This window comes from Pseudophryne corroboree, chromosome 3 (assembly GCF_028390025.1).
Source record: "Pseudophryne corroboree isolate aPseCor3 chromosome 3, aPseCor3.hap2, whole genome shotgun sequence".
In the NCBI taxonomy this organism is placed as follows: domain Eukaryota; kingdom Metazoa; phylum Chordata; class Amphibia; order Anura; family Myobatrachidae; genus Pseudophryne; species Pseudophryne corroboree.
The window spans coordinates 196,733,679-196,759,743 of NC_086446.1; the positions used below are offsets into that span (position 1 = coordinate 196,733,679).

The 26,065-nt window shown below is 44.9% G+C and overlaps 2 protein-coding genes across 5 annotated transcripts in view; one reads left to right on the forward strand and one right to left on the reverse strand.

The window, feature by feature from the left end:
* The window catches only part of TSPAN14 (tetraspanin 14), a 201,503-nt gene extending 198,500 nt beyond the window's left edge, over nucleotides 1-3,003 (forward strand). For both annotated transcript variants that reach the window (XM_063958768.1, XM_063958767.1), the window contains exon 9: nucleotides 862-3,003. In XM_063958768.1, the coding sequence (XP_063814838.1) occupies nucleotides 862-933 (72 nt within the window). In that variant the 3' untranslated portion in view covers nucleotides 934-3,003. The remainder of the gene's footprint in view (nucleotides 1-861) is intronic.
* The window catches only part of LOC135055109 (rap1 GTPase-GDP dissociation stimulator 1-A-like), a 222,318-nt gene continuing 198,754 nt past the window's right edge, over nucleotides 2,502-26,065 (reverse strand). For all 3 annotated transcript variants that reach the window (XM_063958766.1, XM_063958765.1, XM_063958764.1), the window contains one exon: nucleotides 2,502-4,792. In XM_063958766.1, coding sequence (XP_063814836.1) covers nucleotides 4,641-4,792 — 152 coding nt within the window. In that variant the 3' untranslated portion in view covers nucleotides 2,502-4,640. The remainder of the gene's footprint in view (nucleotides 4,793-26,065) is intronic.

Here is a 26,065-nt window from a genome sequence, read left to right on the forward strand (position 1 = left end):
GGGTGTAATGTTTTGATATTTGTTATTCCTGACGAAGGTTATTAAAACCGAAACGTTGAAGCATTTAAGTCTGCTGTTTCAGTCTGTGAGTCTTTCAAATCAAGGGGGTAACGTCTGCGTATCTAAATATATTTTGGGGTAAAAGGTAAAAAGTTCCCTGACTAATACAGACAAATGGTAAGAAGAGTATTGTAGCGTGGACACCACTTCTACATGGACCGGCCCATAGGTGTGCATAAAAGTGATGTTACAGTTGCGAGCCTACTCATGTCCCATGTGGATCCAATGTACAGTATTGGTAGTCTTTGAACAACTGGTCTCTCCTCCATTCTGTATTTGATGGAAGTTGCAATGGCTCTTCTTTCACTTCTTCTCTTAACCATTTGACTTGACTTTCAGTATACTTCAAAGAGCATGGTTTCCTTGTACTTCATTTGTTTGGTTTCGAAGATAGGGTCTAGGAGCAAGTAGTGGGCGTCTGCGAGAAAAACATGGTGCCAATGACTGGTATCAAGAGCTCTGTACTCTGTAGGCATGAGTTGGTTCTCAAACATACTTAACTACCAGTCTCTAGAGTGCTACAGCATCCTGGCAATTTAGTCCAACAAGCTGGTTACTAGCTTCAAACACAACTGAGAAGCACCTTGTTTTGTGTGACGTTATCTAATCAAGACTGTTAGTGCCTGTTAACTTATACTGAAGGCAAAAAAACACTGCACTTTGTATCTCAACTTTTCAGGAAATTCTAACCTCAAATTTTGAACTAACCCCTAGGCTACATAATCTTACATGTAACTCAAACATTCCAGTTGGCAAAACTGTTCTTCTAATGGGTTTAACACATTTTCCTTTTTCCAATAGATTTTTGGTATTTATCTGGCTCGGACACTTATGTCTGACATTGAAGCAGTGAAGGCTGGATACAGATTTTAAGGACATACCCTCTAGACTGGAAGTCTTAGAGGCCCCTCTGTATTTTTTTTTTTTTTTCATTCCTATTGAACCGTATTATCCACTGGAGTTTCTGAGCCAACAGTCTTCATGTTCTGAATTTTATAAACTGAAGTTTGGAAGGTTGGCCTCTGTACAATAGGCCCTCGTGAGAACATTTTGGAGTATAAAAGGTGTTTCATTTCCCTGTAATGTAACACGATGTCCTACATCTAACTTTTTTTTGTAAAGGAGGGGGAGATCGCTAAAGAAAATGGAATCACATTTCTGGCAGTGAATTGGATTGAACGTATTTCTCTCTTTTAGTTTGGTATATATAGCCCTTTCCTGTGTGGACACGGGGGCTAAGCTCTAATTCTTACTTTGTGTGAAATGCTGTTGCTGGACAATAACCACTGCTATATTTTGGTGACCTTACCACAAAGGGAAATCCCAATTGTGTATATGGAGTGTTAAGTTCATTTATTTTCGTAGGTTGTGAGTCACAGTTGTCATGACGACCATCCATTGCAGTTGTCGTCCCATCTGGGTACCATCTCTGATCATTTTCAAATGGCTGCACCATGTGACCAAAATAGCATTTCAAGTGCTCTTTTTTTCTACTGGCTTGTAAAGTATAATTTTAATGTGGTCAGTGTATTTCAAATATTATGTGTTATTTAACTGTAACCTGATCTGTTTTAAAACACATAACACAGCAAACCTCTGACATTACACACTGTGCAATTCTAATTTCATTTTTCAGTGTTCAGAAGAACTCAACATCGATCTGTGTCATGAGGAGATTAATACTGACTTTGGTGTTCAGTATTAATTAATTGTCTTTAATATTAATGGAGCAATAGTCACTGCATTTGCAAGACTAATTTAAATAGTACAAAAGTTAAATGTGCACTTTTAAACACCCAATATAAAAGTGTGACTTTTGAACTTGTACATCTTGATAAACATTTATTATTACTTATTTGCAAATTAAAAGTCGTACTAAAGTAACAGCATGTAACAATAGTTTTCGATAATTCGTTGTTTATTTTCTTTGTCTTGCATGTACTCTCAACTACTTACGTTGTTTTAAAATGGAGCACAATAGTGTCATCTTGTGGTTGCTGTAAATATTACAGGTAACAGATTTGTTAGAAAGCAAAGATAATATTGTATATTATGTTTTTGTTTTCAACTAGACTGTACTTTAAATAATGTTTTTTTTGCATAGCAAGTATATATATATATATTGTAGATTTATTTTATGTATAGACACTTACATGTTTACAATTTTACATTTTACTTGGTTTTACTAAAAAAAAATTGAATGTTGATAATATGTGCAGGTATCCAAATGTCCTTACATTTTATCGATTTACTGGCATCTGGACGTAATGCATTATTTTGTATAAGTCTTTGGTGCAAATGTCTGCTTAATAATTTGAGCACCTGTTGAAGAAGTACCCAAAGTAGTTTCTTTATCTTTTTGCCACATTCATTTGATAGTTTTTTTTTTAATTATTATATATTAGGCTAATGTACATGGCATGTAAAAATACAAGGATTACTGCAGAATCTACAGTAGTTACATTTAATTGTTGTCGCCATATCAATTGCAATTAAAACTGGAATATTAACCACACACATATTGAAATCTGATTGTTCAGCCTACCATGAGCAAATGTGACAGTGACAGATGACATTATATGCCATGCAGTTGGATTGTAATGGGAATTAGGCACACTACCATGCTATTCCATGCTACTGCCTGGCAGCTGATGGCTGATCCCACACTGGGCGGTCATCATGTGGCCTGCTAAATCAAATAGTTTTCATCATTTTGTATGAGGCCACATACTGTACAGCTAAATAGAAATGTAAGATTAACATTAGACACTCCACAGCAACCTGTCAGCAGTGTTTGTGTTCCTTTCTGTCCCTATCATACTAACCTTTTCTCTAGATTAGTTCATGTATAGCTTTGCACTGCCTTGGTAAAATATGATATACATGTAAAGCCTTGAGTGATCTAGAAAATTATTTTATAAATAAAGGTGTCTTTTTTTGTAACATGTTGTCTTGAGCATGGCTTTTGTAGCACAATTTGTTTGTTTCTAAGTGCAACTTATTGTTATGTGGGGTTTCCGTTAAAGATTACACAAATATAAATAGAAAAGTTAGGGTCATGATGCGAGCATATGCCCTACAGGTCAATGTCTGACATCACACAGGGATCTGTGTACGTTCTCAACTCCTGAAGAAGGCGCTCATTATATGGAGCAGCAGAGCACTCTGTAATGAGATATGAATCAGATATGGTTCAATTTGACAGAACTTAAGATTTGTCCCTATAGTATTTTAATCTTTAAATTGTTGGGTTGCCACCATTGGTAAAAATACAGGGTCTGTATACAAAACATCCTGTAATCACATCATAATACAACTTCAAAAGCCATTTGTTTTATTAAATCCAAAATACTGACATTGTTACCCATCTCTACAATATGTAGAGTGTAATACTAATAATAATAATATTGTAGGCTTTTGATTTAATTGCTATCAGCTGGGTGGTCAAATGACTGTGTATTGCACTCTTACGCTACTTATTCCTTTCAATGAAAATATTTGTTGTTTTTTCAATAAATGCACATATTTTATAAAAAATCAAATGTAAATTGACCATGGGTGGAATGCATCCAATCATCGCATTTTCAATGTGATGCTTCCTGCCACTGATCGCATGCATAGCGTCTTTAATGAACACTATATGCATGAAGATTTAAGGAAAGGACAACTCTCCCATTAGGAGCTGTCCTTTTGCAGTGTGGAGACATCCGAGATTGTGACCTAGGAGTCATTCTGCGCTTGCGTCGGATGCCGTGTGTGTCGCAAGGGTCAGATCCAAATGGATCCCTCTCAGTGCACATTACAAAAGAAGCCCATAGGCTTCTATTAGGCAACAGATGGCATTGCCTACTGGGTCCAAGCTTCGGAATGTATCGCAATCCAGAGCTTTGGGTATATGCGAAATGCGGCCAAGCCTCCAAAAACCCCATTAACAGAGGTCTGACTGCAATATTTCCTTTGATGCATCACGCCCCGTATATTATAAAACACATTGCCTTCTAAAGCACCATTTTAACACCATTGTGCTTTTGATTACTGGCGTTGCCAGCGAAGGTCATGTATCAGCAAAAATATGATATTTAAGTGAACTTTGTGTTCTGATAATTGTCCTCAATTTAACTGAGGACTGTGGATTATGGTATGTTGAATAAATAAAAATAAATGGACAAATGAAGGCTCTCTGATACAGCCACTTTATCTTGGCTCTTGTGCCCAGAGAAGGAAGACTTAAATATGTACTTTTATCTTACTAGACTTTGAAATAAATGACACTATATAATGTAGTATCCTATTAGACACAGTTTCCTAATAAATACTTTTATCCTATTATACTGTAGGTAGCTCTAGCCCATTTACATTGGGATACTAATTCAAATACAGTACTGTATGTCTGTTCTGATAATATATGTCACAAATGTAATCACATCACAATGTATCTTGTTCAAAGATGGCTTATAGCTGAATGAGCATAGACAATCCCTAGGCAGGAGGTTGCAGGGGAGGATGCTGGGATATTGGAGCACACAGTACTATGTTTTAGATGTGTATAAGGGCATTCATTTAATCAAAGAAGTTTAGAATTATCCAAAGAAGTGGTCACTGTTCTGGCTAGAGTTTGCCATTATCTGCAGGACGTTGTTGGCTTGTTTCACTACATTGCTGTTGCTGTGCCCACGAAGCTTCTCCAAAGTCTCCTTCAGGTTGACCACTTCCATTTCCTTCTGCAAATCATCTAGAGGAATAAAATGTAAGTGTTTAACTCCGGAAGTGCATTGAATGTATCAGTACAAATATGTACTCTGCATTGTGCAAAAATGCAACCATACTGTGATTAATACACAAACATAGGGGTAAATTTATTAAAGCTTATAAAAATGAAGAGATCTGATGTTGTTCATAGCAACCAATCAGATTCTGTCTATAATTTTCTAGGATGCAATAGAAAAATAATAGACAGAATCTGATTGGTTACTATGGGAAACATCACTTCTTTTCATTTTTAGAAGCTTTAGTAAATTTGCCCCATAGTGGGGGGGTATTCAATTAGCTCCAATAATTTCAGAGCTTTTGAATTCACCCCCCTGCATATTCAATTGCGGGCTGTTTTCTCCTGTTTTTAAGGCATTTTCGCCAGTGCCTTTACTTTTAATTTTCTTTTTGTGTGTGAAAAGACATTGGCGAAAAATGCCTCAAAATTGTCGAAAAATATCCCAGCTTTTCGCCAGCACAGGTGCGAAAACACATGGATTTGTCGATCTATATGTTTTTCGCTCCTGCCAAATTTTTCGCCTAGGCAAAAAAACGGCCCTGCTATGGAATAGGGCGAATCCCCATTTGTCCTAAAAATGGCGAAGAGTTAAGTTTTTTTCACCTAGGCAAAAAAAGTCCCTAATTGAAAATCCCCCATATTGTTTTATTTGACATACTCCAAGAATATAACTTTGCCTTGTAATTCACAGACTGTAATCGGAGCATACAGTATAATTTAGTAGAAATATTAAACATTACTAATATAATTTTCGCTTACTTCCTAGAGGATGCTGGGGTCCATATTTGTACCATGGGGTATAGACAGGTCCACCAGGAGCCATGGGCACTTTAAGAGTTTAATAGTGTGGGCTGGCTCCTCCCTCTATGCCCCTCCTACCAGACTCAGTTTAGAAAATGTGCCCGGAGGAGCCGGTCACAGCTAGGGGAGCTCTACAGAGCTTCTTTAGAAAAGTTTATTTTAGAGTTTGTTTTTTTACAGGGAGGCTGCTGGCAACAGCCTCCCTGCATCGAGGGACTGAGGGGGGGAGCAGTGTCCGCCCTGCGGGGTCTTGAGCCACTGACTCCGCTGACTGGACATTGAGCTCCAGAGGGGACAGATCGCGCCCCGCCACAGGGGAACGCCCACCCCGGCAGCCAGCTGCCACCCCCTTACAGAGCTGAAGTTTAACGAGTTAGTCACTGTCCCCCCTTACAAGCAGGGGGTCAGTGTGAAGAGGGCGGCTTAAGGGTGGGAGCGTGGTTTTAACCGCGCTCCGGGAACTCTCAGCGGTACTGTGGTGCGGCGCTGTGAGGGGCGCCCTGAGCCAGCACAAAACCCTATACTGACCACATCAAGCCTGTCGGGGTCTGCGGATCTCAGCCAGCGTAAAATTCCTCAGGCCAGTATAATCTTCAAGAGCGGGAAGACAGCGCCATTGAAGGGGCGGAGCTTCTCAGAGCGGACCCAGCATCGCTCAGCGCCATTTTTCCTGCCTGCAATCACTGCCAGTGGATGTTCAGGTCCCTCCAGAGCAACTCCAGCTATCTGTACGGTACCAGGGGGTTGTAGAAGGGAGGGGAGGCTGTATACAGGCTGTCTCTCCTATTAAGGAACTCAGTCAGCACTGGTTAGGGTCTCCCTATACCTCAAATAGCGGTGTGTGTGGGTTGGCTCCAATCTCTGTCTGTCTCTGCCATTCTTGGGGGGAAACTGTCTACCCAATACCCTGTGTGTTTGTGGGGTGTTTGGTGTGTGTGTGTGACAACATGTCTAGGGACACTGTTTCATATGCTGCAGAGGATTTATCTTCCCAGGAAGACTCCATTCCATGTAATCAGAATTGCACTGTTGTAGCGCAGATCCCAGCTAGAGAGCCAGAATGGTTAGTCTCTCTGAGGGGGTCTAATTCTCAGATTTCTGATAGGGTTGCTAGGCCTGAGCATGCCACTAAGGTCTTTCAATCCTCTATGGTAGTATGGTCGGATACTGCTTCCTCGGGGTCCCCTGCGGTACATTCTCACAAACGTGCACTTGCAATGCTTATGCAGGATGATACGAACACCGATTCTGATGCTGCAGACTGTGACGGGGATGTGTCGAGGGGGACGGCATCACTTGCTAAGGGGGTGCAGTTGATGATTGAGTCTGTAAGGGATGTGTTACACATTACTGACACAGCTCCTGAGCAGGTGGAGGAGGCCTTTTTCACAGACAGTAAAAAGCCCCCCACCCCCCCCACCCCCTCACTTTCCCGGCATCCAAAGAATTGAATGCTATCTTTGAAAAAGCCTGGGAAAATCCGGAACAGTAATTCCAGATCCCTAAGAGGGTCTTAGTTGCTTTTCCTTTCCCAGAAGAAGATAGGAAAAAGTGGCAGTCTCCGCCGATAGTTGACGCCTCTAGGCTAGTTGATGTCTCTAGGCTGTCCAAACAGGTAGTATTACCGGTACCTGGATCTACCGCGTTGAAGGACCCGGCAGATCGCAAGGTGGATGCTATGCTAAAATCCACTTACACGGCTTCAGGAGCTATACTGCGGCCTACTATAGCCTGTGCGTGGATTGCAAAAGCTATTGCCAGGTGGTCAATCACTCTGCAGGAGAAATCGACTACGATGGATAAAGGTGATGTTGATTTATTTTTCTCTGACGTCCTAAGTGGATGCTGGGACTCCGTAAGGACCATGGGGATTAGCGGCTCCGCAGGAGACTGGACACAACTAAAGAAAGCTTTAGGACTACCTGGTGTGCACTGGCTCCTCCCACCAAGACCCTCCTCCAGACCTCAGTTAGATTCTTGTGCCCGGCTGAGCTGGATGCACACTAGGGGCTCTCCTGAGCTCCTAGAAAGAAAGTATATTTAGGTTTTTTATTTTACAGTGAGATCTGCTGGCAACAGACTCACTGCAGCGAGGGACTAAGGGGAGAAGTAGCGAACCTACCTAACAGGTGGTAGTTTGGGCTTCTTAGGCTACTGGACACCATTAGCTCCAGAGGGATCGACCGCAGGACCCGACCTTGGTGTTCGTTCCCGGAGCCGCGCCGCCGTCCCCCTTACAGAGCCAGAAGCATGAAGAGTCCGGAAAATCGGCGGCAGAAGACTTCGGTCTTCACCAAGGTAGCGCACAGCACTGCAGCTGTGCGCCATTGCTCCTCATGTACACCTCACACTCCGGTCACTGATGGGTGCAGGGCGCTGGGGGGGGCGCCCTGAGGGCAATATATGACACCTTGGCTGGCAAATCTACATCATATATAGTCCTAGAGGCTATATAGATGTAAAATTACCCCTGCCAGTATTCCAGAAAAAGCGGGAGAAAGTCAGTTGAAAAAAGGGGCGGGGCTTCTCCCCCAGCACACTGGCGCCATTTTCTCTTCACAGTGCAGCTGGAAGACAGCTCCCTAGGCTCTCCCCTGTAGTTTTCAGGCTCAAAGGGTTAAAAAGAGAGGGGGGACACTAAATTTAGGCGCAATATATGTATACAAGCAGCTATTTGGGGAAAAATCACTCAGTTATAGTGTTAATCCCTGCATTATATAGCGCTCTGGTGTGTGCTGGCATACTCCCTCTCTGTCTCCCCAAAGGACTTTGTGGGGTCCTGTCCTCAGTCAGAGCATTCCCTGTGTGTGTGCGGTGTGTCGGTACGGCTGTGTCGACATGTTGGATGAGGAAGGTTACGTGGAGGCGGAGCAGAGGCCGATAAATGGGATGTCGCCCCCTGTGGGGCCGACACCGGAGTGGATGGATAGGTGGAAGGTATTAACCGACAGTGTCAACTCCTTACATAAAAGGCTGGATGACGTAACAGCTGTGGGACAGCCGGCTTCTCAGCCCGCGCCTGCCCAGGCGTCTCAAAGGCCATCAGGGGCTCAAAAAACACCCGTTACCTCAGATGGCAGACACAGATGTCGACACGGAGTCTGACTCCAATGGCGACGAGGTTGAGACATATACACAATCCACTAGGAACATCCGTTACATGATCTCGGCAATGAAAAATGTGTTACGCATTTTCTGACATGAACCCAAGTACCACATAAAAGGGGTTTTATTTTTGGAGAGAAAAAGCAGCCAGTGTTTTGTTCCCCCATCAGATGAATGAAGTGTGTAAAGAAGCGTGGTTTCCCCCGATAAGAAACTGGTAATTTCTAAAAAGTTACTGATGGCGTACCCTTTCCCGCCAGAGGATAGGTCACGTTGGGAGATATCCCTTAGGGTGGATAAGGCGCTCACACGTTTGTCAAAAGGTGGCACTGCCGTCTTAGGATACGGCCACCTTGAAGGAACCTGCTGATAAAAAGCAGGAGGCGATCCTAAAGTCTGTATTTACACACTCAGGTTATATACTGAGACCTGCAATTGCCTCAGCATAAATAGGGCTGCTGCAGCGTGGTCTGATACCCTGTCAGATAATATTAATACGCTAAGACAGGGATAATATTTTGCTAACATTGAGCATATTTAAGACGTTGTCTTATATATAAAGGATGCACAGAGGGATATTTGCCGGCTGGCATCCAGAATTAATGCAATGTCCATTCTGCCAGGAGGGTATTAGAAACCCGGCAGTGGACAGGTGATGCTGCCTGTAAAAGGCACATGGAGATTCTGCCTTATAAGGGTGAGGAATTGTTTGGGGATGGTCTCTGGGACCTCGTATCCACAGCAAACAGGAGCAAATCTTGTCCCTCACCACACAACTGACCCTAAGGATGACATATAAACGCGATCTACTTAATGTAATATTTCTTTCTAAATTTCTCAATAAGACATTTTTGGCCTAGGGGTGCCGTGAAAAAAATTCTGATATTCTAGGGCGCTGCGTTTTCCTGCATTGGTTTTATAGTTCAGTACTACCTGGTTCCTAGGTAAGTTTTGTGTTATTTACAGTTTCAGCTGTTGCTGCGTTGGTCCGGCATGTTAGACGGATTTGCCTGTTGTGTGAGCTAGTATAAATCTCACCACTATCTGTGTAATTCCTTCTCTCGAAGTATGTCGTCTCCTCGGGCACAGTTTCTAGACTGAGTCTGGTAGGAGGGGCATAGAGGGAGGAGCCAGCCCACACTATTCAACTCTTAAAGTGCCAATGGCTCCTGGTGGACCCGTCTATACCCCATGGTACTAATATGGACCCCAGCATTCTCTACGAACTACGAGAAAAGGATTTACCGGTAGGTAATTAAAATCCTGTTATTTTTTTAAACTTGTTTTTAGTATCCTTATAAAATACAACAGGGGGTTTGTAATTGTATATGTGTATATTGTAAGTATTGATTCCATAGCATGATTAATACACAATATATACAATATATGTGAGCTGTCACCTTAGTTTTCAAAACAATTGGTGAAGTTGGCCACACTGTATCAAACAATCAGCTTCTACCTTTCATTGTATACAATGTGCTTGATAAATGCTTCTACTTACTGGAGTAGAAATAATGGAAGGGGTGTCCATGTAATGTTTCTTAGGGCATAGAAATTTACAGTGTCACGGATGTTGTCAACTCAACTCTAAAGAAGGTCCCGAAAGCAAGATATTTTAATCCTGCTATGTTGAAGTAATAGCAAATATTTACTGATTTAATTGTTTTTTTTTCTTTAGACAAAACAATTTTTTACTTTTTTTTTTTTTGCAAACTTGATCTCAACCCTTCTCACCCACCCAAAACTTTCCTAGTGAGCCAAACATAAACTCAACACTATATATTATAGATATTACAGAGAGCTCCAATATGGCAATAAATAAATAGATAACCATATGTACTATATACCAGTCATTAAAACATGCTAAATAATGCTAATTTCTCTTATGTCCTAGAGAATGCTGGGGGTCCACATTAGTACCATGGGGTATAGACTGGTCCCTTGGGAGCCATGGTCACTTTAAGAGTTTAATAGTGTGGGCTGGCTTCTCCCTTTATGCCCCTCCTACCAGACTCAGTTTAGAAAATGTGCCCGTTGGAGCCGGTCACACCTAGGGGAACTCCTAGGAGTTTTTCTAGTTTTATTGTTTTTTCTAAGAGTTAGGTACAGGAAGGCTGCTGGCACCAGCCTCCCTGCTTCGTGGGACTTAGGGGGGAGTAGGAAGCAACTCTAGAAGTTAATGGTTCTCTATCTCCGCTGACAGGACACTGAGCTCCTGAGGGTGCTGATCGCAAGCACACAAGGTGACCGCTCACTTCCGCAGCACGGCCGCCACCCCCTAACAGAGCCAGAAGATAAAAGAGTGGGGAGTATGACGCCGGCGCCCGATAAGCGGGTCGCCGGCGGGAATGGTGGCACAAGGGTAGGAGCGCAGCTCTGACAGGCTATGCTCCGGAGGGCTCAGCGGTACTTGATGTGAAGGGCGCCCTGGGCCAGCGCAAATACCCTACACTGGTCACATATGCTAACATGGGCTAATCCCACTGTTAGCAGCCAAATCACCTCAGGCCAGTATAATCATTGAAAACGGGAAGACGCACCATTACAGGGGGCGGGGCTTCTTCCTCAGAGCGGATCCAGCACTCACCAGCGCCATTTTCTCCCTGCAGATCACACTGAAGAGACGCTGACAGGGAGCACTGCCCTCCACATAACTCCAACATACCTCTGCGGTACCAGGGTGCTATAGACAGGGGGGGAGAATGTAGTAATAGCTGTTTAATCTATTAAGGTTATTCAGTCCGTGCCAGCTGTTTACTGTATAAACTGCCTACTGGGGCACTGTATGGCTGGCTCCATATACTCCGTGTCTCTCTGAAACTGTGTCTGCATTTTCCTGTGTGTGTGTGTGTGTGTGTGTTTGTATAGATCACATAAACATGTCTAGGATCTCTGTATCTTGTGCTGCAGAATGTGTATCTTCTCCTGAAGAGTCTATTCCATGTACTCAGGACTGTAATATACTGTCTCTGCCTTCTGAATCCGAACCCCCCATGGGTGGATTCTATTAGGGGAATGATTTCCCAGATTTCATCTCTGATAGCTAAAAATGAGGCTGAAACACAGGTTTTGATAAACTCTGTGGTTTTGTCGTATTCAGCTCCCAGTACCTCTTCAAAAGCACCAATTCTTTACCCTAAGAAGCGTGCTCTTGCCCAGATAATGCAGGTTGACCGACTCTGATACAGGGGACGGTGATGGGGAGATGCATCCCTTGCTAAGGGGGTGCAACTCATTATTGAGGCTATTGGGGGCATTTTACACATTACTGATAAGGTACCTGAGCAAGTAGAGGAGGCTTATTTTACTGGCAATTAGAAATCCTCCCTTACATTCCCTGCGTCTAAGGAATTAAACGCATTGTTTGAAAAATCCTGGGAAAACCCAGAGAAAAAATTCCAGATCCCAGAAAGGGTTCTCATTGCTTTTCCTTTCCCTGAGCAGGACAGGAGAAGTGGGGAATCCCGCCTGTAGTGGACGCTTCTGTGTCTAGTTTGTCTAAAAAGGTAGTTTTACCTGTCCCTGGGTCCACCGCTTTAAAAGAGCCGGCTGACCACAAGATTGAGACTACGCTGAAATCACTATACACAGGTACTGGAGTAGCTTTAAGACCCACTATTGCTTGTGCAAGGATTTCTGAAGCTATAGTAAAGTGGTCAGGCACATTACTAGATGAATTAGATTCTATGGATAGAAGTGACATTGAATTGTTTTTACATCACATACAGGATTCTGCAGGTTTCATGGTGGAGGCCATGAAGGATCTTGGCCATCTTAATGCGAGGGCTTCTTCCATGGCTGTCTCGGCACGCAGGGGACTCTGGCTGCGCCAATGGTCTGCAGATGCGGAATCCAAGGAGAGTGTGGAGAACCTACCCTTCATAGGTCAGGCACTGTTTGGGAAAGCGTTAGATGCATGGATCTCCACAGCAACTGCAGGTAAGTCAACATTTCTTCCCTCACCAGCGCTGCCTACTAGGAAATCTTATCCTACGTCTACAATGCAGTCATTTCACACCGCAAAAGTTAAAAAGTCCAAACCCCCTTCCACTTTCTTTAGAGGAGGTCGGGGGAAATCCAGAAAACCTGCACCGACAGGTTCACAGGAACAGAAACCTGGTTCTGCTTCCTCAAAATCCTTGGCATGACGGTGGACCTCCCAGCCTGGAGATTGGGCAGTTGGGAGAAAGATTAAGACATTTCAGTCATATCTGGGCGTCATCAGGCCTAGACCCCTGGGTACAAGATATTGTTACCCAGGGGTACAGACTGGAGTTTCAAGAACACAGGTTTTTCAAATCAGGCTTACCAGCTTTGCTGACAGAAAGTGCTATCCTACAGGAAGCCATTCCAAAATTACTAAAGTCAAATGTCATTGTTACAGTTCCACCTCACCTAGCAAACAAGGGTTATTACTCAAACCTGTTTGTGGTTTCGAAACCAGATGGTTCGGTCAGGCCAATATTGAATCTAAAGTCGTTGAGCCCTTTATTTGAGGGAATTCAAATTCAAGATGGAGTCTGAGAGCGGTGATCTCCGGTCTGGAGGAGGGGTAATTTCTAGTATCCCTGGACATTAAGGATGCGTACCTTCACATTCCGATCTGGCTGCCTCACCAGGCTTATATAAGATTTGCGCTGTTGGACTTTCACTATCGGTTCCAGGCACTACCGTTTGGCCTCTCCACGCACTGAGGGTGTTCACCACGGTCATGGTGGAGATGATGCTTCTCCTACGCAAGCAGGGTGTGAACATAATTCCTTATCTGGACGATCTGCTGATAAAAGCGTCTTACAGGGAGAAGCTGTTGCAGAGCATTGCTCTCTCAACTCAACTCCTCCAGGATCATGGATGGATCCTGAATGTTCCAAAGTTACATCTGGAGCCAACAAGGAGACTGTCCTTCCTGGGGATGATCCTCGACACGGAAGTACAGAGGGTGTTTCTGCCGGAGGAGTTGGTGATACAAACAATGGTCCGGGATGTCCTGAAGCCAGCCCAGGTATCTGTTCATCAGCGCATTCGCCTTCTGGAGAAGATTGTTGCCTCCTACGAGGCTCTACAGTACGGAAGATTTCATGCACGGTCTTTCCAACTGGATCTCCTGGACAAATGGTCGGGATCTCATCTTCACATGCACCAGAGGATTCGTCTGTCACCGAAAGTCAGAATCTCGCTCCTCTGGTGGCTGCAGACCTCTCACTTACTAGAGGGCCGCCGGTTCGGGGATTCAGAATTGGATCTTCCTAACCACGGATGCAAGTCTCAGAGGTTTGGGTGCAGTCACCCAAGGGGAAAACTTCTGAGGAAGGTGGCCAAGTCTGGAATTTATCCTTCCAATAAACATTCTAGAACTAAGGGCCGTGTACAGCGGTCTTCTACAAGCGGCACATCTTCTGAAAGATAGGGCCGTTCAGGTTCAGTCGGACAATGTAACGACTGTGGCCTACATAAACCGACAAGGCGGATCGAAGAGCAGAGCTGCAATGTCAGAAGAATCATCCTCTGGGCAGAAAAGCATGCAGTGGCGCGGTAAGCAATTTTCATTCCGGGTGTGGACAACTGGGAAGCGGACTTCCTCAGCAGACACTATCTCCATCCAGGAGAGTGGGGGCCTCCACCCAGAGGTGTTCGCAGAGGTGACAAGTCTTTGGGGCGTACCTCAAATAGACATGATGGCCTCCCGCCTCAACAAGAAGTTTCGTAGGTACTGTTCCAGGTCGAGAGACTCACAGGCAGTGGCGGTGGACGCCTTGGTAACTCTGTGGGTGTTCCAGTCAGTGTATGTGTTCCCTCCACTTCCACTCATCCCAAGGATTCTCAAACTAATAAAAAGAACAAGAGTTCAGGCGATCCTCATTGCTCCGGACTGGCCAAGAAGGGCTCTTGCGGATCTTCTGGAGTTACTGCTGTAAGATCCAGGGCCTCTTCCTCTTCGAGAGAGCCTTCTGCAACAGGGGCCGTTCGCTTATCAAGGCTTACCGCGGCTACGTTTGACGGCATGGAAGTTGAACGCCAGATCTTAGCTCGGAAGGGGATTCTGAACAAGGTTATTCCTACCCTGATACAAGCTAGGAAAGGAGTAACGTCTAAACATTACCATCGAATTTGGGAAAAGTACGTGTCTTGGTGTGAATCCAAGAAGTTTCCTACGGTGGAGTTTCAACTAGGGCGGTTTCTACACTTTCTGCAAGCATGTGTGGATGTGGGCCTGCGTTTGGGCTCCATTAAGGTCCAGATTTCGGCTTTGTCCATTTTCTTCCAGAAACAATTGGCTGTCCTCCCTGAGGTTCAGGCTTTCTTGAAAGGGGTTCTGCACCATCCAGCCTCCCTTTGTGCCTCCTACGGCACCTTGGGATCTTAATGTGGTGCTGCAGTTCCTGCAGTTGGATTGGTTTGAACCTTTACAGGAGGTTAAAGTCAAATTTCTCACTTGGCAGGCAGTCACACTTTTGGCATTGGCATCTGCTAGACGTGTGTCGGAATTGGGGGCATTGTCCTGCAAGAGCCCCTACTTGATTTTTCATGAAGATAGAGCTGAGCTCAGGACGCGTCAGCAATTTCTTCCGAAGGTTGTGTCAGCTTTTCATATCAACCAACCTATTGTGGTGCCAGTGGCTACTGACTCCTCAATTACTTCTAAATCCTTGGATGTTGTAAGGGCTTTGAAGATTTATGTGAAGAGAACTACTCGTCACAGAAAGTCAGACGCTCTGTTTGTCCTTTATGATCCCAACACAATTGGGTGTCCTGCTTCTAAGCAGACGATTTCTCGCTGAATCAGGTTTACTATCCAGTATGCTTATTATACGGCAGGCTTGCCGTGTCCAAAATCTGTTAAGGCCCACTCGTAAAGTGGATTCTTCCTGGGTGGCTGCCCGGGGTGTCTCGGCTTTACAACTTTGCCGAGCAGCTACTTGGTCAGGGTCAGTTCTACAAGTTCGATGCTTTGGCCTCTGAGGACCTAACGTTTGGTCAATCGATGCTGCACGAACCTCTGCGCTCTCCCTCCTGTACTGGGAGCTTTGGTACATCCCTATGGTACTAATGTAGACCCCAGCATCCTCTAGATGCAAGAGAAAATAGGATTTTAATTACCTATTGGTAAATCCTTTTCTCTGACGTCCTAGTGGATGCTGGGAACTCCGTAAGGACCATGGGGAATAGCGGGCTCCGAAGGAGGCTGGGCACTCTAGAAAGATTTATGACTACCTGGTGTGCACTGGCTCCTCCCACTATGACCCTCCTCCAAGCCTCAGTTAGATTTTGTGCCCGGCCGAGGTTGGATGCACACTAGGGGCTCTCCTGAGCTCTTAGAAAGAAAGATAGACTTAGGTTTTTTATTTTCAGTGAGACCTGCTTGCAACAGGCTCACTGCAGCGAGGGACTAAGGGGAGAAGAAGCGAACTCGCCTGCTTGCAGCCGGATTGGGCTTCTTAGGCTACTGGACACCATTAGCTCCAGAGGGATCGACCGCAGGCCCAGTCCTTGGTGTTCGGTCCCGGAGCCGCGCCCCCGTCCCCCTTACAGAGCCAGAAGCAAGAAGAGGTCCGGAAAATCGGCGGCAGAAGACATCAGTCTTCTCCAAGGTAGCGCACAGCACTGCAGCTGTGCGCCATTGCTCCTCACACACACTTCACACTCCGGTCACTGAGGGTGCAGGGCGCTGGGGGGGGCGCCCTGAGAAGCAATTATAACACCTTGGCTGGCAAAAATACCACAATATATAGCCCTAGAGGCTATATATGTGGAAAATACCCCTGCCAGAATCCAGAAAAAAGCGGGAGAATAGGCCGCGGAAAAGGGGCGGAGCTATCTCCTGCAGCACACTGGCGCCATTTCTCCTTCACAGATCCACTGGAAGGAAGCTCCCTGGCTCTCCCCTGCAGTCTACACTAAGGGTAAAAAAAGAGAGGGGGGGCACTAAATTTAGGCGCTGTATAAATTATATATAAAAAAGCAGCTATAGGGGACATAACTCAGTTAGTCCCTGCATTATATAGCGCTCTGGTGTGTGCTGGCATACTCTCACTCTGTCCCCCCAAAGGGCTTTTGTGGGTCCTGTCCTCTGTTGGAGCATTCCTTGTGTGTGTGCGGTGTGTCGGTACGGCTGTGTCGACATGTTTGATGAGGATAATGATGTGGAGACGGAGCAGATGCCTTTAGAAGGGATGTCACCCCCTGCGGGGCAGACACCTGAGTGGTTGAGCTTATGGAAAGAAATGAGTGCACGTATAGACTCCTTACATAAGAAATTTGACGACATGCCAAATGTGGGACAGCCGACTTCTCAGCTCGTGCCTGCCCAGGCGTCGCACAGGTCATCAGGGGCTCTGAAACGCCCGCTACCTCAGACCGCAGACCCAGATGTCGACACTGATACTGACACCAGTGTCGACGACGATGAGTCTAATCTGATGCCCACTAAGGCCATTCACTGCATGATTGAGGCAATGAAAGAGGTGTTACACATTTCTGATATAAATACAGGTACCACTAAAAAGGGTATTATGTTTGGGGAGAAAAAACTACCCGTAGTTTTTCCCCCATCAGATGAATTAAATGAAGTGTGTGAAGAAGCGTGGGCTTTCCCTGATAAAAAATTGGTAATTCCTAAGAAGGTACTAATGGCGTTCCCTTTCCCGCCAGAGGATAGGTCACGTTGGGAAACACCTCCTAGGGTGGATAAAGCACTCACACGTTTGTCAAAAAAGGTGGCACTACCGTCTCCGGATACGGCCGCCCTCAAGGAACCTGCTGATAGAAAGCAGGAGGCGATCCTGAAGTCTGTATATACACACTCAGGCATTATACTTAGGCCAGCTATTGCGTCAGCTTGGATGTGCAGTGCTGCCGCTGCGTGGTCAGATAAACTGTCAGAAAATATTGACACATTAGACAGAGACACGATCCTGTTAACCATAGACCATATAAAAGACTCAGTCTTATATATGAGAGATGCACAGAGGGAAATCTGCCGACTGGCATCTAAAGTTAGTGCATTGTCCATTTCTGCTAGGAGAGGCTTATGGACTCGCCAGTGGACAGGAGATGCAGATTCTAAAAGGCACATGGAAGTGTTGCCATATAAGGGTGAGGAATTATTTGGGGATGGTCTCTCGGACCTAGTTTCCACAGCAACGTCTGGGAAGTCAGCATTTTTACCCCATGTCCCCTCACAGCCTAAGAAGGCGCCGTTTTATCAGGTTCAGTCCTTTCGGACCCAGAAAAACAGGCGTGGAAAAGGCGGGTCTTTTCTATCCAGAGGCAGAGGTAGGGGAAAAAGGCTGCAACAAACAGCAGGTTCCCAGGAGCAAAAGTCCTCCCCCGCTTCTTCTGCCAAGTCCACCGCATGACGGTGGGGCTCCACAGGCGGAGCCTGGTACGGTGGGGGGCCGCCTCAAGAATTTCAGCGATCAGTGGGCTCGCTCACAGGTGGATCCCTGGATCCTTCAAATAGTATCTCAGGGGTACAAACTGGAATTCGAGGCGTCTCCACCCCACCGGTTCCTAAAATCTGCCTTGCCGATTGCTCCCTCAGACAGGGAGGCGGTGCTAGCGGCAATTCACAAGCTGTATTCCCAGCAGGTGATAATCAAGGTACCCCTACTTCAACAAGGCCGGGGTTACTATTCCACACTATTTGTGGTACCGAAACCGGACGGTTCGGTGAGACCCATTTTAAAATGAAATACATCAAAAAATTCAAGTTCAAGATGGAATCGCTCAGGGCGGTTATTGCGAGCCTGGAAGAGGGGGATTACATGGTATCCCTGGACATCAAGGATGCTTACTTGCATGTCCCCATTTACCATCCTCACCAGGAGTACCTCAGATTTGTGGTACAGGATTGCCATTACCAATTCCAGACGCTGCCGTTTGGACTGTCCACGGCACCGAGGGTATTTACCAAGGTTATGGCGGAAATGATGATACTCCTTCGAAAAAAGGGAGTTTTAATTATCCCGTACTTGGACGATCTCCTAATAAAAGCGAGGTCCAAGGAACAGTTGTTGGTGGGAGTAGCACTATCTCAGGAGGTGCTGCACCAGCACGGCTGGATTCTGAATATCCCGAAGTCACAGCTGGTTCCGACGACACGACTACTGTTCCTGGTTATGATTCTGGATACAGTCCAGAAAAAAGTGTTTCTCCCGGAGGAGAAAGCCAGGGAGTTGTCATCTCTAGTCAGAGACCTCCTGAAACCAAAACAAGTATCAGTGCATCGCTGCACGCGGGTCCTGGGAAAGATGGTGGCTTCTTACGAAGCAATTCCCTTCGGCAGGTTCCATGCCAGAATCTTTCAGTGGGACCTGTTGGACCAGTGGTCCGGATCGCATCTTCAGATGCATCGCTTGATAACCCTGTCTCCAAGAACCAGCTACTGTGGTGGCTGCAGAGTGCCCATCTTCTAGAGGGCCGCAGGTTTGGCATACAGGACTGGGTCCTGGTGACCACGGATGCCAGCCTTCGAGGCTGGGGGGCAGTCACATAGGGAAGAAACTTCCAAGGACTATGGTCGAGTCAGGAGACTTCCCTTCACATAAATATTCTGGAACTAAGGGCCATCTACAATGCCCTAAGTCAAGCAAAATCCCTGCTCCTACACCAGCCGGTGCTGATCCAGTCAGACAACATCACGGCAGTCGCCCATGTAAATCGACAGGGCGGCACAAGAAGCAGGATGGCGATGGCAGAAGCCACAAGAATTCTCCGATGGGCGGAGAATCATGTACTAGCACTGTCAGCAGTGTTCATTCCGGGAGTGGACAACTGGGAAGCAGACTTCCTCAGCAGACACGACCTCCACCCGGGAGAGTGGGGACTTCATCCAGAAGTCTTCCAGATGCTGGTAAACCGTTGGGAAAAACCACAGGTGGACATGATGGCGTCCCGCCTCAAGAAAAAGTTAAAAAGATATTGCGCCAGGTCAAGGGACCCTCAGGCGGTAGCTGTGGACGCTCTAGTGACACCGTGGGTGTACCAGTCGGTTTATGTGTTCCCTCCTCTGCCTCTCATACCAAAGGTATTGAGAATAATAAGTGTCAAAGTCAGAAAAATGTCTTAGTGCACACTGCCATATTTGCACCGCACACTGGTCCGTGCTGCGCATGCGTACGCTCTCCCGTGGAAGCGCATACCCGCAATAGCGTGCACTCGCACGCGCAGTATGCGCATTTACGGTAGAGTTTATGTGATCGTAGCGTGCGACTCATTCGTTACAAAAGTTCACAATTAATGTAGTTTATAGATCATGTTCCCCTCAATAGTTTCTGTAAGTTTGGTTTAGATAGAATGTCCCTGAGCGGAGGAATCCCTCTTTGTATTGCACGAAGGGTCTAACAGGAGTCATACAGCAGTGTTTGGTACCCATCGGAAGAGTATTTAATTAGCAATATTCCGGTGTTGGTTTGGAGCGTATTAATCGCTCGTGCGAATAGTTATGGACATAAGAAGTTTATGTCCATTTCTATGATTTGCACATACTCAGGTATGCGGCGGGAAACCCAGTTCCCCACCCACCTGAGCTGTTGGAAATCGTCACAGCCCACCTGTATGAATCACCCTATGACCTTTTGTTATGATGCAGGGCCGAATTCCTTCGGCCAATGGACAATGGGATTGTAGGACCAGGAGATTGCATTGTGTGTGGAGCATAAATAGGCAGGCCGACCACATCCAGCTCTCACTCTCTCATCAACGGTTATCTGCTGATAATCGGGAGCTGGATATCGAGGCGCTGGCGATCATACCCTTTGTGCGTAAGTTCTCTCCGTAATCATTGTCTTTCTGTGAGCCAATTTCTCTCTCTCCCTCTGTGTCTATTTCTCTCTCTCTATTTTCTCTTTTCTCTCATATCTCCCCTAGACTAAACTTTATTGTATTGTATTGTATTGTATTAGATCAGGATAGTATTGTAGTTTATCCCCTAGTTAGGTGTTTGGTTAGGAAGTCTTTGTTATATTGTAGTGTATCATTTGTACTGTGTTACTCTTTTACAAGTATACTAGATATAATACAGATAATAGGCTTTGGAACCCTAAACAAGTATCTGTGTATTTTCTATAGTGTTAAGTGTTCACTTGAGCGTCGGTGACGTTCAATCAGCTTTGTAGTTAGTCAGGTTACACAAGGTTGCACTTACACCCTGTATTCACATTAAGATATATAGCGCATTACATTGTTAAAAGGTTTAAATATAAAGGTATTGTGCTGTGAGCGCCTGCACCGCTGGTGACCTCCTCGTGGTCTCGAGCGTACGCTACGCTACAGCGAATCATTCCCCTAGACATAATCAATAACGTGTCCTGTGATCACTGGGCCGTGAGCGAACGTGACGCTTGAGCGTCTCGCCTGCGGCTGAGCGATCGCTACGCAGATAGCGTACCATTACGGTACTTCTTAAGTAAACAGCGTACAGTGTTCTTAGCTTCATAAGGGTTGTTTATACGACAAAGGAATTTAGCATTGTCAATTGCGGGCTCGTCCGGTCCTTTTCACATCTGCACTAGGTAGATCAGCAGACATTATCCCCCAGCAAAAGGGTGGGAGGTTGTCTCGCAGTTGCTGACGGGATAAGCGTCTGCTTCGCTTAGACAAAGAGTGCTGAAGGAACCCGGTAACCGGAAGTAAGAACAAAACGCTTGTGTCTTTTTAAAACTGTTTATTTTTCTTTTGTCTTGCGTACGCACGCATATATCTGCATTTCTATTTCATTTTTTTCGTATATCACTATTCCTGTTTGCCAAATTTTATAGTTGATAGAAAGGGCTAAAAGGAGATTTGCTGTTATTTAATAGTAGAGGTAATAGTTAAAGTATAGAACAAACACACGGTTTGTCTGAGATACAAGGCAGTCAGTGTGGATTGCGGTAGATGATCAGGGATCATCTACATTGATAAATAAATATATTGTGTTACGGTGGATCCTTTGCATTGCGTACACGTGTCGCTAACAAAGACTAGCGTACGCAATCCAAAAGGCAGACGCACGCAGCGTTCATTACGCAACGTAGCGTCTGGTTACGCCCACGTAGCCCAAGTCACGAAAAGTTGAATTAGCGCAAAGCGATAATTAGCGCAAAAGCGATAAGTAACGCACAGCGGTAGATAACGCGAAGCGGTAAATAACGCAAATCTATTTTTGGAAAATCTAAAATTTAGTTTAACAGATCCTGCTCCTAATTGGTAACACTCTTGGCCTGAAGACAATTTCTGCGCAGAAATAGATATAGAAACAAAAGTGTACATGTGTTGAGTGAGTGTGTTTTGTATACAAAAGTTTATACAATTTTAAAGGTGGAACCAAAAGGAAAGTCGGGTACTCGTCGAGGAACATACGTGTAAGTGACATATACGGTGGCTAGGGAGGCATCCCTGGTTAAAATAATATTTGAGCATTAGAGTATAGCGGACCATAAGGTATCAAGACCAGGAGGTCATAAGGTAAACAGACCAGGAGGTCGTAAGGTAACAGGTAAATAGACAAAGAGGTCCGCTATAAAAGTCCAGTGGCACAACGCCTGGGGTGTTGGTGCAGAACCCATATAGGCCATATAAGCTCTGGTTGAAGGAATCGCAGCCGAAAACATCGATTCCATTGATCTTTCAGTACATGACAAGTAGTGCTCGTATACTGAACGATTGGACCGCACGTTATTGTGTGCAGTAGTTAGTAATCTGACCTAATACCATTAGAGTAAAGTGGTCACAAACGCTATCTGTACATTCTGACGTGATTTGTGTAATTTTTTTTTTTTTGGAAGGGAAGTTCGCTGGTCACTCAGGAACTATCTAACAACCCCAACTTTACTGGAAAGAGTAAGTGTCCTGCGGGTAACCCTCATATGTTCCAGTAAACTAAAGGTTCACAGGGGCCCTGGGTTGGGTACCACAGCTCTGGTTTACAGTGATTGCGGCATAGGCCAACGTGGGCGAGAAGTAAGTGGGGTACTTGATAAACCACCACCGCCGGCCTGCCCAAGGACATCTTGGTTTGTTTGTAAGGGTTCGCTGAAAACCTTGAGATAAAAGATCCAAGGAGGAATAAGCAACGCCTACAGATTATGGGGGCCATTTGTTCCGGTAGGGGGCGATCAACCCAGGTTCAGGTTGATTCGGAGGACCGACCAATTGGGTCGGCAAGATACATTATGTGTGAAAAATACGGTAGTCACACAGAGGTTTTATGTGATGAATGGCAAAGAATGACTGTACAAGACAGGGACAAGTTCCCAAGAATAGGTAGCTTCAGTCCAGAGGTGTTACAAAATTTAAGGAGGAGGATAAGTCTCGTTGAACTAACGAAGAGACAAAATAAACATTATGAATATTTACAGTTATGGCAACAGGAAAGTGAATTACAAAGAGAGTCTATTGACTTTTCTGACTCTTATCTTGAGAGGAGAGACATGGCATCGGGAGAGGAGTTGATTGCGGAGAGAAAAGCACAAGGGTGGAACAATAAAAACGCTCTTAGCAACTGTAATATAGATTATAAGAATAAGTGTAATAAATGTAACAATGATTATTGTAATACTGTTGAATGTACAACTATTAACCTGTGCCAGTTGCACCCCATGTCAAACCTCCCTCAGGAATACAAACAAGACAGTGAGCCCAGAACGATGTCAGCACCTCTTCCAACAACCATCACAGAAGCCATCCAGGTGGACACGACCAAATGGGTAAAGGCAATAATCGAACCCCCTAACGGAGGGTCAGGTGAGGTCGTGTCCACAGGTACGTACAATGTTTCATATCACGCACAAACAGATGTACCCCATATTGTAAGGCCAACACAAGATGATGGAACTGAGCTCAATCTGGCCAGGGTGATCTCAGTCCCCAATGGGAAGACTGACGATCAGGGAATCATTCCCGTCAAGGACAGTGCAATGCGCTGTCTCTTGTCCCGGACCGAATTGAGATCAATTGTGTCTGAATTTCCTGATCCTAGGAAAAATCTAGCCAAATGTCAAAGGTTTATAAAAGAACTAGGAAACGCCACAGAACCCACCAACAAAGAGTGGCGGACAGTGCTGAGGGCATGTTTGCCCTCCAGGGTTGACCCTGAAAAGTTCATTGCTGATTGTAAATTAAACACAGAGGTACCTTGTACGGAGGAACACAATCAGGAATGTATTAGGCAGATTAACCGACAGTTAGGAATATATTTCCCAGCTGCTGTCAAGTGGAATGAAATTTTCTCCATAAGACAAAACGAAAGGGAAAATGTTTCTAATTATTTCAATCGAGCACTGCAAATAATGGCTGGAAACACTGGGATCACGGACATCAAGACAAATGCACAACATAGAAGAATAGCGGTTAAGGTATTAATGAATGGTTTAAAAGATGAATTAAAAACAAGGGTACAGACCACCAACCCAAACTGGAGAGATATCTCGGTGACTGCACTAAGAGAGGCCGTCATCAATCAGGATCAGAATATCACCAGATACAGAGAGTCACAAAGAGATAAGTTAATGGCAGCAAAAATACAGGCCCAAACCACAAGACCACCCCAACAAAAGCCCCACACCCCTGCGAGAAATCCAGATATGGTAGTCTGTTACCATTGTCATAGAAAGGGACACATTGCAAGAGATTGTAGATCACGAGAAAGACAACGACATAATCATGGTATCCAAGGAACCAGGTAGGTACAGGGAAAGCGGTTGAGGGTGATGAGCATCCAAACGTTTGAGGAGGCATCAAATCAACCAAAACCCCAGGCCATTGGCACATGGAGGAACTTAAGGAGTTGTGATCTGTGCAAAAGAGAACTGCAATAACCCACATAAAGTTAGACCCCCTAGACATGAAAATGAGCAAAAGTTATGACACACCAAATTACAAGCAGGGATCATATAGGAAGAATTTTGGGCCACACCCATAATATATAGTTAGGAAAGGTGATTATTAGGAATGGAGGCAAGCCTGAGGTAACGGTTAATAAATTGGGAGGTCATTCACTGAAGACACAGGAATGACCAGGTTAAACGTTGTAAATGTATTTGTGAAAAATGTTTTTTCTTTCTCTCTCTATCCCCATCTCTGACGATTATTGGTAAGAATTCAAACATTGCATATTCGCTTGGTCCTTGCAGAAGTCTACCAAACCCCAGCATGACCTATCCACCACAATGTATTCTGGCCAGATACAGACAGTGGAATAATGCAAGTGCTGGTGGGGAGGGACTGCTCAAGGAAACCATTAGACACGTAGATACGACAGCCTAATAAGTCTGACAATGTTTTTCTAATGCTAACAATGTTTTCTTAATGTTGACAATGTTTAAAAATGTTTTGTTTCTCTTTTCTCATTGGTGGTTATTGTCGAGTTATGTAATGTATATATGCACATGAATTGTTCTCTATCTCTTTTGTTTTTTTGTTGTCTCTCTCTTCCCACTCATGTTTCCATGGTTTAAAGATGGTATGTCATCCCTCAGTTGGACCAATGGTAATGCCAGATTTTTGCTCCTTACAGAAAGATCGTCGGTTAGGAAGGAATATTGCATCACCAGAATGATCGTTTTTGAAGACTGAGAGACAACACCTTTGAGAGGACAGCAGAACAAGAAGAACAACAAGACGAGAGAACTTATTATCGTAACGAGTTCTCTCCCCCTCAAACTGATTTTCTTATACCCCATTTACAAATTTCTTCTTTTCTCCTCCTGTAAGATGGACTTGCCCCAAGAGACTGTGATATGGATTTTTCCCGTTAACCATGATGTTGACCAGAGCAGTCTGTTTCGGTGAGAGTACCAGTGAGGTCGAGAAAGGATCCAGAAAGGTCCTGATGACTGAGACGGAGGTGTAAATTTCCAATAGCAACCCAATCACCAAGCAAAGGCGAGTACCGGGCACGATCTAACAACCATGTTATCTGTAAACATTTTCTTTGAAGGATTGTTAGTTCAAAAAGAAAAATTGTATCTGTAGGCTCTGTGATAATCTGGTTGAAGATGGATGCATAAAGAAATGCCAATCCAGTTTTAATATCCATATGGACCGGCATCCATTGAGTGACTATCACTCTCTAGTGGGTAACGTGTTGAACCAAACAGATTGTTGGGTATGCTCTCAAGTACCTCAGGGTCACAGTAAATCAGGGCTAGTACCATTTCCTTTAACGTTAGGGGAGGTACTTGAGCTAAGTGGTGGGAGACCGGTGGACCGGAGGTTTAACATCTCCAGCCCTCCTAGTTTGAAGCTCCACCAATACCATGTGGATAGGTCCCTCATATGTTTTAACATCTCCAATCCCAGAAAACCGGGAAATTGGGAAGTGTCATGGAGCAACCTTACCATGACCTTTTC